This window comes from Vulpes lagopus, chromosome 5 (genome assembly GCF_018345385.1).
Source record: "Vulpes lagopus strain Blue_001 chromosome 5, ASM1834538v1, whole genome shotgun sequence".
In the NCBI taxonomy this organism is placed as follows: Eukaryota; Metazoa; Chordata; class Mammalia; order Carnivora; family Canidae; genus Vulpes; species Vulpes lagopus.
This window is the reverse complement of record NC_054828.1, coordinates 97,514,614-97,527,677: the sequence shown is the minus strand read 5'-3', so window position 1 is coordinate 97,527,677 and position 13,064 is coordinate 97,514,614. Positions and strand designations below refer to the sequence as shown.

The window sequence follows — 13,064 nt, the reverse complement described above, 5'->3', positions numbered from 1 at the left end:
AATATTAAAATTATCAGGTCGAAATTTTCTTATACAAGTAAATGGATAATGGATAGAAGAAAACAAAGTAAGGTTTTCAGGCAAGAAGCAAATGGAGATACATTTTCAAGAATTTTTTCTTTCTCCAGTTCATGATGTGAATTCTGTGCCACAAGACACAGAGAACTTTCCAGATTCTACTAGATGGTATATATGGCTGTGCTTTGAAAAAAAAAAAAAAAAGAAAAAAAAGAAAATATCTGTTTTTAAATTTTAGAATAGTTTTAGATTTTAGATGTCATGGAGATAATACAGAGTTTTCCCATAAACTCCACTCCCACGCTCTCCTATTATTAACATCTTATATTAGTGTGATATATTTGTTATAATTAATGAACTAATACTGATACATTATTATTGACTCAAGTCTATATTGACTCAGATCTCCTTAGTTTTTAGCTAATACCCTTGTATTCTATGATTTCATCCAGTATTTAGTTGTCTTGTCTCTTTAGGCTCCTCTTGGTTGTAACAATTTCTCAAATTTAACTTGTTTTTAATGGTCTTGACAGATTTGAGGAATACTGGTCAGGTTTCTTGTAGAACGTCCCACAGTCTGAACTATCTGATATTTTTCTCCTGCATAAACTTGGGGTGTATGTTTTGGTGAGGAAGACTGCCAGGGGGGAGGGCCACTTTCATTACACCATATCAAGGATACATTCTGTCAACGTAACTTAGTGGTATTGACCTTGGTCATATGGCCAAGGTACTGTTTATCATTTTCTCAACTCTCAAGTTTAAAAAAAATAAAGTTTTGCTTTTATTTCCTTTTTGTATTATCCTTTTTTGGAAGGAAGTCACTATGTGCAGCCCATGCTTAAGGGGTTGGGAGTTATGGTCCTCCTCCTTCAGGACAGAGAATCCACATAAATTATTTGGAACTCTTCTACATGAGAGATTTGTCTTTTCTTCCCCATTATTTAATCATTTATTTGTATCAATATAGACTTGTAAATATTTATTTTATACTTCAGGTTACAATCCAATGCTACTTTGTTTATTTTCTTGATCAAATTGTTCCAGCTTTGGCTATTAGGAGTCCTTTTAGTTGATTTCTGTTTCTCTGTCATCCCCCCATCACTGTGTGTGTGTGTGTGTGTGTGTGTGTGTGTGTGTGTGTGTGTGTCTGTGTGTTACATGGCGTTTGTATTAAATTTTATTCCAGGCTCATCTTATATGTTTCCTGCTCCAATCTGAGAATCAACCATTTCTCCAGACTTCCATTTCCTTTTATTGGCAAGTAGTCTTAGAAACCAATATCTGGATTACCTCATCTTTCTATTTAAAATTAATAAATCAACTACTTTTTAAAATTTCTAAGTTGTCTTCAAACCTCTGATATTATAGAATTTTTTTTCATTCAACACTACCATCTTCTCTTCAAGTAATCATAATGTCTTGTGTTTATGTAATACTTATTTATGAACAGACTAATTTTTACTATTAAGAAAGGTATTTGGGGCACCCAGGTGGCTCAGTGGTTGAGCATCTGCCTTTGGCTCAGGTGGTGATCCCAGGGTCCCGGGATCAAGTCCTACATCAGGCTCCTTGAGGGGAACTTGCTTCTCCCTCTGCCTATGTCTCTGCCTTTCTCTGTGTGTGTCTCTCATGAATAAATAATCTTAAAAATTTTTAAAAATTAAAAAATAAATTTAAAAAGGGATTCATTACAACAGACCATCTGAAATGGTTAAGCACTGTGACTTTTATCCCACTATGTCTGGTGTCCTGAAATGTCATTAGTGTGCAGTATCATATGTACTGTGTGGCTAAGCAGTAGGGGATCATCCAGGTGAGCTTCAAAAAGCACTCTTCTTGATATTGGGGCCAGAGATTCCTATACCTCCTTGCAAAAATTTAAGTCTAAATATTACTGCTTTGTCATCTAACAGCTCACCATCTGGGAAAAATAAAGCATTTAAAAGAAAAACAGCTGCCTCTGAGGCCCACAGTTGACTTGCTCCTGGTGGCTAAGGTTTAATCCCAGGTTTGTTTCAACCACCAGCACACTTTAAATATTAACTTTGCGTTTATGGGTTGAAGCAATGAACCAAAAAGTAAAAGAATGTTAAGACAACCATAGGAGTCTGGTGCCCTGCAGCCTGTTTCTCGGTGGCTGGTCTCACGAGTCCCTTCCTTTCCAGGTCTGACCGAGACAGCAGTCTTTAGCTGTGAAGCCCACAATGACAAAGGGCTGACCGTGTCCAAGGGTGTGCAGATCAACATCAAAGGTAAATATCAAAGTCAAGTCCCTCAAGCACATCCTGGGAGCTGGTCAGGGGATGCAGCATGAGCCCTGCAGCCAGGTACCTGGGCTTGAGCCCTGTCTTCCCCACTGACTTCCTTTGTGACCTTCGACAAGTCACTTAACCTCCTTGGCTTCAGTACAAAATAGGGATAATTACAGAATCTACTTCCTTTTGAGGTTTAAATGAGATAATACAAGTAAAAGCACTCATAACCGTGCCTGGTGCATAAGTCTTTGATAAACATTAGCTCGTTTAGTTCTGCTTAGTCTGAGAATAGGCTAAGATGTCTACCCTTGATCTTCTTAGCCCCGGTTTTCACCTTTCCCTCTCCCACCTTGAACTAGTTCCTGTTACCCCCTTGAAGAGCTCCCAGGGGTGGGGGTGACTTAGGGCATCGATTAAAGGAATGGGGGTGCGAGTCTTCCCTAGCTGCTGTCCTGAGAGGGGCAGAAGGGAGGGAGAGCCCAGAGCTCCTGTGCCTCGTCCCCCCTGATCTTATTGCCTGAGCTGGGATATAGCATAATGGAAGATTTGTGTTTGAAGGTCCCCATGCTAGTGGAGGCATTCCAATTCAGTCGCCTGCCTCCTCCTCCTCCTCCTCCTCCTTCCATGGAATCAGTTATTTAAACCTGAAACTTAAAAAAAAAAAAAAAAAAAAACTGAAACTTGAGAGTAAATACTGTCCTTTTATTTCTTTTCAAATCATCTTTCTTACCCTTTGTCATAGAAACTCAAGCAAATTTTATGTTTTAGTATTTGTTTTTATTTTTTAATCGATTTTTTTTGTTTATTTATTCATAGAGACAGAGAGAGAGAGAGAGAGAGAGGCAGAGAGACAGGCAGAGGGAGAAGCAGGCTCCATACAGGAAGCCTGATGTGGGACTTGATCCTGGGTCTCCAGGATCACACCCCAGGGTGCAGGCAGCGCTAAACTGCTGCATCATCGGGGCTGCCCTAGTATTTGTTTTTAATTTACTTTCTTTTTTTAAGATTCTGTTTGTTTGTTTGTTTGTTTAAGAGAAAGAGTGAGAGAGATAGCAAGAGGGGGATGGGGCAGGGGGTGGACAGAGGGAGAAGCAGAAGCAGACTCCCTGCTCAGCAGGGAGCCCAACACAGGGCTAGATCCCAGAACCCTGGGATCATGACCTGAGCCACCCAGGCGCCCCATTTGTTCTTAATTTAAATACGGAGAAGCAAATATTGAGTCTGTATTCCTTTTGGTCTTAATCTTGGGGAAACAACACCAGGGAAAAGCAGGATGTGTTTAATAATGAGTTAAAAGTTAAGAAATATGCAGTGGGGGACTCTTATCATAAAAGAGTTATACTTTATAAAGATGTTGATGGGGATGTGTAGGTGGCCCAGTCAATTAAGTATCCAACCTGATCTCAGCTCAGGTCTTGATCTCATGGGTCATGAGTTCATGGCCCACACTGGGCTCCACACGGGGCATGGAGCCAACTATTAAAAAATAAATAAATAAGTCAAAAGTGCCATTGTTTCATTTCAGCAAATCAACTAGATGAAGGTGATGAGGGGGCATTTTCTAAAAGTTTATTCGAAAAAAAAAAAAGAAAAAAGAGCAAGCTGAAACTTACTCCTGGAGGAACTGTATAACTTCCTTCCTCATTATAATTCTCATTATTACAATTTTCAAAAGAAATGTTGGGAATTTCAGGAATTCATGAGTAGGCATAAATTGATAAAGACATTTTCATAAAGTATAAACACCTTAAGATTTAAATATCTATAAACCAAGAGACACTTTAAAATTTTATGCTTTACACAGTCTTAGCTTTTTTTTTTTTAATCCTCTAAAACTTATGTTTTTGGTTTTCATTTATTTAAAAATTTATGTCAAAGCAACCAAGACTCCCTTCTTCCAATCTCTTATTAACTGTAATATATGTGCCAAATTATGATCTTTAAGGTAGGCATTTTAGGACAGTTCTACAAATAATCTATTTAGGGAAGTGAGTCAAAGAAAATGCTGATTCTTCCCCACTCACCAAGCTGTTTGTCTTCTAGTAAACAGAAACTCCTGAATATGGTACCCAGGACACTTCACATGGTCCCAGCTCTCCTTCCTCTGATCTTCTTCCCACTCTGTCATTGCTTCACATCAGCACCCCTTCCCTAACCCTCCCGCATGTATACCTTCTCAATCTTACCCAGCCCCATGGAGCAGTGCTATTACTATCCCCACTAAGAGAAAAAGAAAAAGTTTGGAAAAGGCATTTAATGTGGCCTGGCCACATGGCTGGCCAGACAGGAACCAGACTCACCAGCTGGTGCTCACACCAATGTGCTTGCTGCCTCCTGTAACCAGCCTCCAGTGTTCTACTGAGGGACACACACTCCAAGCTCACATAGACCTGAGTTCAAGTTCCTGTTCTGCTAATAAGCTCTGTGATCTTTGGCAAGTTTTTAACTTCTCTGATTTTCAGTATCCTCATCCATAAATGAGGATCGTGAGACTACCTCTGACAGGGTTCTAGTGATAATGAAGCACAGCGAAATCCATAATGTGCTGGCCCATAGTAAGCATTCGAAAACAGTAGTCATCATTTTTGCTTATAAATGTGATGATGACCATTAATTAAGAATTATATTTAGGGGGTGCCTGGGTGGCTCAGTCAGTTAAATACCTGCCTTCAGCTCAGGTCATGATCCCAGGGTCCTGGGATCGAGTCCCGCATTGGGCTCCCTGCTTTGTCCTCTGCTTCTGCCTACCACTATCCGCTGCTTGTGTGCTCTCTCTTTCTCTATCAAATAAATAAATAAAAGAATTAAATTTAGCATAAAACAAGATCCTCAAACTTCAGACCCTTCTTAGATTCTAGTGAAAATACCTGTTCATGTCCCACATGTGGCCAGGGTCATTGCACACTGTATGGTATTACCTGCCTACCCTCCCAGCAGATGCAGTTGGTTCTTTGGCTTGAACTGACTCTCCCATTTCCTTGGCCTGGAAAACTTCCCTACATCTACCACACATGCACACTCGTGCTCCCATAGCACCCCTCTCTTCTCAGCACGGGCTCTCTCATCCTCAGGTTATGGGGGGCTCCCCTCCTCAACCAGGAGTTGCACAGGAGTAGGGCCATGATTCTTTGTCTCCATGTAGAATCCTGGCACCTGGCAACATGCCTGTATACAGTAGGGTAGTGAACACGAACTCAGTGAAGGAAATAGATGTCTCTGTATCCTTTTCCCTCTAAGGTCTCACTTCATCAGTAGGCAGGAAAGCAGGTCAGTGTTCCCCTCCTCTGGTCCAGACACAACCATCCTATCACCGGAAAACCTATCTATAAGCTAATATGATTAATCTCAGACAATGTGGCTTCTTTTTAAAACTTGAGTTGAATTTTCCTAATCTTAAGAAATGGAAACAGGTTTGATACTGTGTGTGTTCGGTAGCTGTGGCCACCTGTAGTTTATAACTGTGTTTGTATGTGTGTCTTTGTTTTTATATAGTAATTCCCTCCCCACCAACTGAAGTCAGTGTCTACAACAGCACGGCACACAGTGTGCTGATCTCCTGGGTCCCGGGTTTTGATGGATACTCCCCGTTAAGGAGTTGCAGCATTCAGGTAAACCTCCAGGATGAAGAGAGAAGTGGCTGTCTGGTGCTCTGAGGTCCTACCTGGTTTTTCAGGTCCTCCTGAGGATGCGTGCCAAGGCTTTCCACACCTCTGTTTAGAAGTCCACTGACTTCTCTCCACTGAGTGTCCACCATGCATACCCCATTTTACGGTGTTTGCCCTGGGATGCTGCTTCCTTTTTGCTCATGGTCCAGGGTCCAACCAGAAGGGAAACAGGTTTCTAGGATAGAACATCATGAGACAAGAGAGAATTAATTTTTAAGGTATAAAAACACATCCCTAAATTAGGACTAGCTTGTGATCAGGAGTTCAGGAAAACCAAGTATTCCTCAACCTGGCTTCTCCTGGGCTGGAGGCCATGAAGCCCAGGCAAGCATGAGGTAGGTCATTTTTGCTGTCGAACATAGCACCTTGGCCCATGGATCCCAGGACAACCTGGGCATTATAGGCTTGCAAAGTCTTTCCCCTTTTTAACCACTATCTAAAACTGGTATGACATTATGCTATAAGAAATATAGGCTAGCCATCCTAAAATGGTACCTTGCTGTGATGTAGGCTCTGCTTTGAGTGTTAATTTCATTAAAATAGAAAGGGTAGCAGTAACAGTACCATTTACTGAGTGCTCACAATGGCCAGGGACTTTGCTGACATCATCTTACTGAAAACCGACACCAACTCAGAGCGCTCACAGAGTCCTTGAGTGGTAAAACCAGAATTCAAACTCAAAATGCTCTGATGCCAAAAGCAATGCTCAGAACCATCTGCTCTTCCATGTCTCAGAAAAGACATTGCTTATGGGAACAGTTGAACATGTGTAGATTATCCACTGAAAACATGAACGCAGTCTGCCTTGTATGTTGTCATACAGTAGGGTCAGAAATTGTTCTTAGTTTCATATATGTCTGGTCTTACTAGCTGAAAACATATTAACCTGACACAGGCCACTCATGCCAGCTCAACTTGAAGCAGTGACTTCTAAAGAATTTTATATGTTGACAACCAGATGTTTTTAATAGCAAATGGAATGAGCTTCTCTGTTTTTATTGCCTCCCACTCTTGTCTAACAGCTGTTCCTTCCCTGAAAAATGAAAACGTTCTATTTTATTCCCCAAATAGCCTCCACCCTCACCCCACCAACTCTAACTTTACTTAATTCTTGCCCAACTTTATTTGTAAACCTCTCAAGGACTGGTAAGTCTAACAAAGTCCTTACCAGGGATATCATTTTTTTTGGCAGCTTTTTTTGAGATATATTTCATAGACCATAATACTTACCCATTTAAACTGTATAATGTTGGGGTGCCTGACTGGCTCAGTCAGAAGAGCATGCGACTCTTGATCTCAGGGTCGTAAGTGTGAGCCCCACATTTGGGTAGAGATTACTTAAGTAAACTTTAAAAAAACAAAGTGTGTAATGTTTATTGGTATATCCACAGAGGTGTGTAGCAATCACCATTGTCTAATTGTGTCTATATTCATAAAAGCTATTGGGCTATAGTTTTCTTGTGTTAGCTGTTTCTGGTTTTGGTATCAGGATGATCCTGGCCTTATAGAATCAGTTGGGAGGTCTTCCCTTCTCTTCTATTTCTTGGAAGAGTTTGTGGAAGATTGATGTTAATTCTTTAAATATTTGGTAGAAATCACCAGTGAAGCTATCAGGTCCCAAGCTTTTCCTTGTGGAGAGTTTTTGTTGTTGTTGTTGTTTTAAGATTTTATTTATCCATTCACAAGAGACACAGAGAGAGAGAGACAGAGACATAAGCAGAGGGAAAAGCAGCCTCCTCGCAGGGAGTCCAAAGTGAGACTCAATCCCAGACCCTGGGATCATGCCCTGAGCTGAAGGCAGACCCTCAACCACTGAGCTACCCAGGTGTCCCTGTGGAGTTTTTTGAATACTACCTTAATCTTTTTACTTGGTACAGCTCTACTTAGATTTTTAATGTCTTCTTGAGTCAGTTTTTTTAGTTTATTTCTAGGAATGTGTCCATTTCCTTCGGGTTACCTAATTTGTTGGTATACAATTGCTTATATTATTCCATTATAAGCTTTTTTTTTCTTTGAAGTTAGTAGTGATGTCCCCACTTTCATTCCAGATTTTAATAATTTCAGTCTTCCCTTCCTTTCTTCTGTTTGCTTTGGCTTAGTTTGCTTTTTATTTATTTATTTTTTTAGTATCATAAGGTAGAAGTCTGGGTAATTCATTTGAAATTTCTTCTTTAGGGGATCCAAGGGTGGCTCAGTGGTTTAGCACCTGCCTTTGGCCCAGGGAGCAATCCTGGAGTCCCGGGATCGAGTCCCATGTCAGGCTCCCAGCATGGAGTCTGCTTCTCCTTCCTCCTGTGTCTCTGCCTCTATTTCTCTCTTTCTGTCTCTCTCTATCATAAATAAATAAATAAATCTTTTTTAAAAAAAGGAAGTTTCTTCTTTAATATAAGCATTTATACTATACATTGCCTTCTAAGCAGTGTATTAGCTACATCACATAGGTTTTGATATTTGGGGGCTTTTTCCTCATTCATCTAAAATTTTTTTGTTCTTTTCCTTGTGATTTGTTTTCCCCTATTGGTTATTCAGGAATATGTTGTTTAATTTTTTACATATGTAAATCTCTCAAGTTTTCTTCCTTTGCTTATTTCTAGTGTTCTATAGTGTTTGGAGGATATACTTAATATGATTTTCATCCTTTTAAATTTACTACGGCTTGTTTTATGGGCTAGCATTTGTTCTGCCCTGGAGAATGTTTCATATGACTTGAGGGGAAGGTATATTCAGCTGTGGTTAGGGTAGAATATTTTATATGTCTGATAGATTTAGTTAGTTTAGAGTCTTGCTCACTTCTTGTTTCCTTGTTGATCTTCTGCTAAGTGGTTTTATCTGTTATTGAAAGTGGGAAATTAAGGTCTCAACTATAGTTTTTGAATTGTCTGTTTCTCCTTTCAATCTCATCAGGTTTACCTCCATGTATTCCAGGACTCTGTTGTTAGGAGCAACCAGGGCTTATTGATAGATAGGTAGGTAGGTAGATAGGTGGATGGATGGATGGATGGATGGATAGATAGATATAATTGAAGCATGAGCCAGCCCTTTTTAAAACTGCTGCTGAGCTGTATAAAGAGTCCAAGAAAACAAGAGGCTCCTGCCCACCTAAGTATTGTTGTCTTCAGGGAGACTGTGAGGATGAGTACTATCCCCACATTGAGAGAGTAGGTCTCAGGGTGGAGATGAGGTAGAGCAGGATGGTAGGAAGGTCTGAAAATATCAGATCATTCCTGACGGTAGAAGATTTCACAGAAGCATCACCTGCTTTCTCTCTTTTCCCCTTAGCTTTGGGCTGAGTGAAAAATCATCCAGTGACTGCCAAATTGCAGGCCTTCCTTGTCCACCTTGGATCCTGTGGTGCCAGACATGATTATTCTGTCTCTGTCCCACTAGCTAGCTCAGCCTTCCTTCACCCATAAAAATATAGTTATTTTACAAGTTAAATTATAGGAGTAATTTTGTGACATACCTGTACATGTAATTATTTATTGTTTATCTGAAATTCAAATATAACTGGCTACCCTGTTTTCTCTGACCAGTCCTAGCAGGGTTAGTCAGGAGTAGTTCTAGAAGTTACATTTTTATATTTTGCAGATTAACAATGTATTCCCACTTCTGAAGGAACCAAGCACAGTTTTGTGGCACATATCCCCAGTCCACTACAGTTTTAAACTCTGACTTGGTAACAAATGAATGTCTTGGACAAGATTCAGATCCACGCACTAACAGGACACACCCTCTCACTTCCCCTTGGTCCTGATGTTAGTTCCTTTCTTCACCCATTTTTGGGCTGCATACTCCATTTCTATTTTTAACTCTCCCAAGTACTTCTTGCTATTTCATGCCCTTTTTTCCCTCAGGACCAACAGAGAAGTACTGTTATAGAAACCCTGTCTTCTTTCAGCAGTGTGTTCTCAGAGTGTTCCTGTGCCTGGAAATGCTCCACATATTGCTCCGGAAACAGGGCAGGGGTGGAGAGCCAAAGGTTTCCTCCACCTTAGTTTCAGAGGTTGGTCACCAGGAAGTAGGTACATACTCTGAAGTGAAGAAACAAAAAGTCAGTTCTGCCAATAGCCACCACCAAGATAAGCACGTAACTCTTTGTTTCTCCTCTGGTGGCTCCTCAGGCCAGCTGGTACTTTGTTGTCACCCAGTGGAGCCTGCAGGTCTGAGTCAGAGGTGAGACTTGACTTGGCCCCCACGTCACCATCATGGTATCTACTAGGGGATTCAGAATTCCAAAATGTTATTTGTGGCCCCTTGGCCTAAATTTCAACACGTATATCCTGAAATAACAGCATTGTGTATCCACACCCCATGACCGTAAGCCCATTATTATTAGTAATACACACAGGGTTCAAGATTTTTTTTTCCTCAGTTACTTTTGGTTACTTGTGTTTTATTCAATATCACTTTCTCTTTTCTGACTTTACAAATACTACATATCGTAGAAATTTTGAAAAATATGCAGTTTTATCCCCATTCCCAAACAAGAGGTATGCTTAAGGAAAAAGGTAGAAGTTTGGCCTCGGTCTAGATTTTTGCTTGTGAAGAGTCGTATATGGAGAAATTGGTAGAGATTACAGAGGGAAAGATGAAAAAGAACTCAGAGGAAAGAGCTGAGATGTTTTAATAAGATTTGGAGAAAAGTTGGTTGGGTGAGGTGCAAATAACTCTTCCCTATCTCCGCCCACCAAATAATTTCAGAAAATGTGCATTTTCTCTATATGTTTTTGGACTTGAATTTATATTGTGTGGGAGTCAGGGTTAAAAAAAAAAAAAAGGACGTGTAGAATTTACCTTAAGGCAAGAGCAGAGTTCATCAGGTTGCATAATGAAAAGAAATGCAGAATAAAAACAGAAATCCCATATCCAATCCCCTGAAGTAGGATTTGGGAAATGATCTCTTCAAAGGGCCAGATAGTAAATATTTTAGGTTTGCCCCCACAAAGAATGTTGGTTGTCTTTGGTGCATATTCTGTAAAACAGCTGAGAGAAGAAATCAAGAATTGAGGTGGTTCTGAGAAAGAGAGGACTACTACCATAATTATCACATAATAAAGATCATCCTTTGCTCTTTTACCTCCCATGGCAAGAACACTTATTTTAGGTATTTTGCTCAAGTCATTGGTGGCTGCTCCAATAACATGAGTAACACACTGTAATGCTGGTGGGGCCCGAAAGGAAGCAGGTACTTCCCCTCAGTGGAGAAGAGCCATGTGCACTGAATACATAAGTGCCCCATGTCTGGCATTCCCACCACCTTACTAATGCCTGGTCCACATTTTTACTCCTCACTTAGGTCAAGGAAGTTGATCCGCTGAGTAATGGCTCTGTCATGGTTTTTAACACCTCTGCTTCACCACATCTGTATCAAATTGAGCAGCTGCAAGCTCTGGCTAATTACAGCATTGGTGTGTCCTGCATGAATGAAATTGGCTGGTCTGCAATGAGCCCTTGGATTCTGGCCAGCACAACTGAAGGAGGTAATTCCTGGAGTTCAGAATAAATATTGCCCCTAATGGCATGTGATTAAACAAATCCTTCCCAGTGGCCTCATTTAGAGTTTAAAGTCTGCTTTGTTTGGTCTTTGTTTCTGGAGGAGAATTTTATTGAGGTAGCTGATGAAAATGGAGAAGAAGAGATTTTGTTCTATTTAGTGACAAAGCTTACCCTTACTATGAATATATAATATTTTACAGAGGAAGATAATAGCAACACATTTTATGGCATCTATTATTTTAAACTAAAATATAATCATATAAAAATTATTAATGGCAGCATCAAATTCAAGAAATAATGAACATGAAGGTGGTTAATGTTTACCAAATATCACATGCCAGGCACCACATTAGGTGCTTTGCATGGATTGTTTTATTAGATCCTCAGAAGCCCTATGAAGTAGGTTCTCTCTATGCTATCTTATTCATAGCAAATTTTACTTATGTCTTTAAACTTTAAAGAATTTTCTGTGTGCTTTCTTAGATTTCTGAGATTTTTATTATCGTCTATGAATATTGGAATGAATACTGTATTTCTGTTCAATTCAAATCCACAGTTTCTATTCTTCCCCAGTTTAGAGCTTTAGATTGCTAGAACGTCTTTCTGCCCTTAACTCTGGCTTCACCTAGTCAGTGCTCTGGCTTTAATACAGATGGGAGGTGGGTGGCGACACAGAACAGGATCAGAAATCTTCAGGGCATAAGCCTTGCACAAAATGACACTTCTAGTGCCAAAATTGTAAAGTATCTTCTTCTCTCAAATGATAAAGAAAAGCCTTTGAGGACAATTTTTATATGCTGTGTTTCATGTTCATTCAGTTCAAAAATACTTTTCTTACTTCTTTGACCCAATTAATTATTAAGTTATGTAAGTTAGATCCCAAATATTTGGGGGTTTTCCAGAAGTCTTTGTATTCCTGATTTCTTATTTCATTCTATTGGTGCCCAAGAACATATTCTGTATCACTTGAATACTTTTAAATTATGGCCCAGAACATGGTCTTTCCTGACAAATGTATGATGTTCACTTGGAGAGAAAGGTATTGTCTTATGATATGGAGTATTCAATAAATGTCAAGTTGGTTGAGTTGGCTGATAGTCTTTTTCAAATTATATTCTTACTGCTTTTCTGCCTGTTTCTATCAATTATTTAGAGAGGCATTGAAATCTGCAGTTATAATTTTGGGTTTATCCATTTCTTTCTTTTTTTTATCCATTTTTTTTGATGTTGTAGCCAGTTTTGCTTCAAACCTTTTGGAGGTCTGTTATTTTGTGCATAAATGTTTAATTTTACTGTGCTCTCCTAATAATTGACCACCTTCCCATTATGAGATTGCTCTCTTTATCTTTGGTAGTATTCTTTTTCTGTGAGATCTACTTTCATATTAATATAGCCATTTTAGCCTTATTTTTGAATATGTAATATATCTTTGATTTCTCCTTATTTTTAACTTATTTATATCTTTTTATTTGGTTTGGACACCCTTAAGTGTCAATATTGGTTTTCTGTCCTCTGGGACCACTCACTTTGTCTAGCCAAGAAGTGTCCTATTTCCTGCCTTAGGAAACATGGCTGCTGATGCTGTAGGTGCCAGCTGAGGAGGAGGGGTGAGACAGAGTCTTCCTCA

At 39.6% G+C, this 13,064-nt stretch overlaps 1 protein-coding gene across 2 annotated transcripts in view; it reads left to right on the top strand.

The window, feature by feature from the left end:
• The window catches only part of MERTK (MER proto-oncogene, tyrosine kinase), a 113,195-nt gene that overhangs the window by 58,529 nt on the left and 41,602 nt on the right, over window positions 1–13,064 (top strand). For both annotated transcript variants that reach the window (XM_041754787.1, XM_041754788.1), the window contains exons 5-7: window positions 2,187–2,273; window positions 5,769–5,884; window positions 11,238–11,421. In XM_041754787.1, coding sequence (XP_041610721.1) covers window positions 2,187–2,273; window positions 5,769–5,884; window positions 11,238–11,421 — 387 coding nt within the window. The remainder of the gene's footprint in view (window positions 1–2,186; window positions 2,274–5,768; window positions 5,885–11,237; window positions 11,422–13,064) is intronic.